The sequence below is a fragment of the Chinchilla lanigera genome, unplaced genomic scaffold, assembly GCF_000276665.1.
Source record: "Chinchilla lanigera isolate Chin_1 unplaced genomic scaffold, ChiLan1.0 scaffold00798, whole genome shotgun sequence".
NCBI classification, from domain to species: Eukaryota; Metazoa; Chordata; class Mammalia; order Rodentia; family Chinchillidae; genus Chinchilla; species Chinchilla lanigera.
Window position 1 is genome coordinate 1 of NW_004956199.1, and position 1,834 is coordinate 1,834.

At 70.5% G+C, this 1,834-nt stretch overlaps 1 protein-coding gene across 1 annotated transcript; it reads right to left on the minus strand.

Annotated features, from left to right (window-relative positions):
• Positions 1-66: 66 nt before the first annotated feature.
• Positions 67-454, minus strand: LOC106147681 (histone H2A-Bbd type 2/3-like; the record flags this gene model as incomplete). Its single annotated transcript, XM_013510223.1, is given in 1 exon segment — positions 67-454. A coding segment is annotated over 1 exon segment (125 nt), but the record flags the coding sequence as incomplete, so codon positions are not given.
• Between the last annotated feature and the right edge of the window lie 1,380 nt (positions 455-1,834).

The window sequence follows — 1,834 nt, forward strand, 5'->3', positions numbered from 1 at the left end:
CCGGCCTCCGCCTCCGCCTCCGCCTCGGCCTCCGCCTCCGCCTCCTCCATCTCCACCACCTCCACGACCTCCACGACCTCCACGACCTCCGCCTCCTCCGCCTCCTGCACCTCCAGCTCGGCTCCTGCTGGCTCGCTGAAGGACGGGCTCGGCTCCGCTCGGCGCCGCTGGGCTCGGCTCCTCCGCTCCATGGCCACGCTCCGCCTGAGGGCTGCTAAGCCGCTGCGCCTCGGCCCCGGCGTCTGTCCGCTCCGGGCGCTGTCTGCGGATGTTGCTCCGTCTCCTAGCGACCCCGGCCGTCCGTTGGGCTGGGCACGGGGTGGGGGCTCCACACCACGCGCCGCTGGCGGGCTGCACACCACGCGCCGGCAGGCCGGTGGCTGGCGGGCTTCTCGTTCTGGCGCGCGAATTCGCGCTGCCTCGCGGGAACTCTGGACTGTCTCGCGACCCCCCCCCCCCCCCGCACACCCCAGTTACGTGGCGCGCACCTGCACAGGGCCGCTCCCGCAGGGTCGTTACTTTGTGGCCGCCGCTGCTCCTGCAGGGCCGGTACTTTCTGGCCGCCGCCGCCGCTCCTGCAGGGTCGTTACTTTGTGGCCGAGCTGCTGCGCCTTGGTGGGACACGCAGTGGGGGGTGGGCTGACCTCCCCGCTCTGCTGCATGCACTGCCCCACAGGAAGGCAACCGCTTAGGACGCCTCTGGGACCATTCCAGGCCCGGGCGGGGACCCAGGGCTGCCTCCGGGCCTCATCCGCGTCCCCCGCGTCCCGTCCTAGGCCGGCCTCCAGGCTCAGTCTGGCCTCTGGCCCCAGGCCGGCCTCTGGGCTGTGCAGGCCCAAGCTGGCCTCCGGGCCCGTGCTGGGCTCTGGTCCGCATCCTGTCCAGTCCCAGGCTGGCCTGCAGGAGCTGGCTGGCCTCCGGGCCGCGGCCCCGAGCAGTCCCAGGCTGGCCTCCAGGCCATGTCGAAGTCTAGTGCTGGCCCAGGCTGGCCTCCAGCAGTGTCCATGTCTAGGCCTAGGGCTGGCCCCCGGACTGAGCCCAAGTCCAGGCCCAGGCCTGGACTCTGGCCCACATCATGTCTAGTGCCAGGCTGCCCTCAGGTCCAGGCCGGCCTCTGGGCCGTGTCCACGTCCAGTCCCAGGCTGACCTCTAGGCCGTGTCTAAATCTAGCCCTGGCCCAGGCCAGGTCCAGGCCGTGTCCGTGTCTAGGCCTGGGCTGGCCTCCGGACTGCGCCCAAGTCCAGGCCCAGGCCTCTGGTCTGCATCCCGTCCGGTGCCACGCCCAAGTCCAGGCCCAGGCCTCTGGTCTGCATCCCTTCCGGTGCCAGGCCGCCCTCAGGCCCAGGCCGGCCTCCGGCCACATCCACATCCAGGCCCAGGCTGGTCTCCAGGCCCACGGTGGCCTCTGGTCTGCATCATGTCCAGTCCTAGGTCGGCCTCCAGGGGCTAGATGCCTTCGGGGCCTCGTCCACACCCAGCTCAGGCTGGCCTGTCATCCGCATCCTGTCCAGTCCCAGACAGGCCTCCAGGCTCCGGCCAGCTTGCGGGTGCCGTGTAAGTGCAGTCCAGGCTCAGGCTGGTCTCTGGGCCATATCCAAGTCCACAGCCTCCTGGCTGTGTCTAAGTCTTGTCCAGGCCCAGCCCAGCCTCCGGGTCACTTCTGAGTGTAGTCCAGGCCCAGGCTGGCCCACAGCCAGTGTCCATGTCTAACGCCTCCGCTGGCCTGCGGCCCGTGTCCAAGTTCAGGCCCAGGGCTGCCTCCAGGCCACGTCCAAATCTAATCCAATGCAGGCCCAGGCCCCAGGTGGCCTCCGGCGTGTGTCCAGGTCCAGAC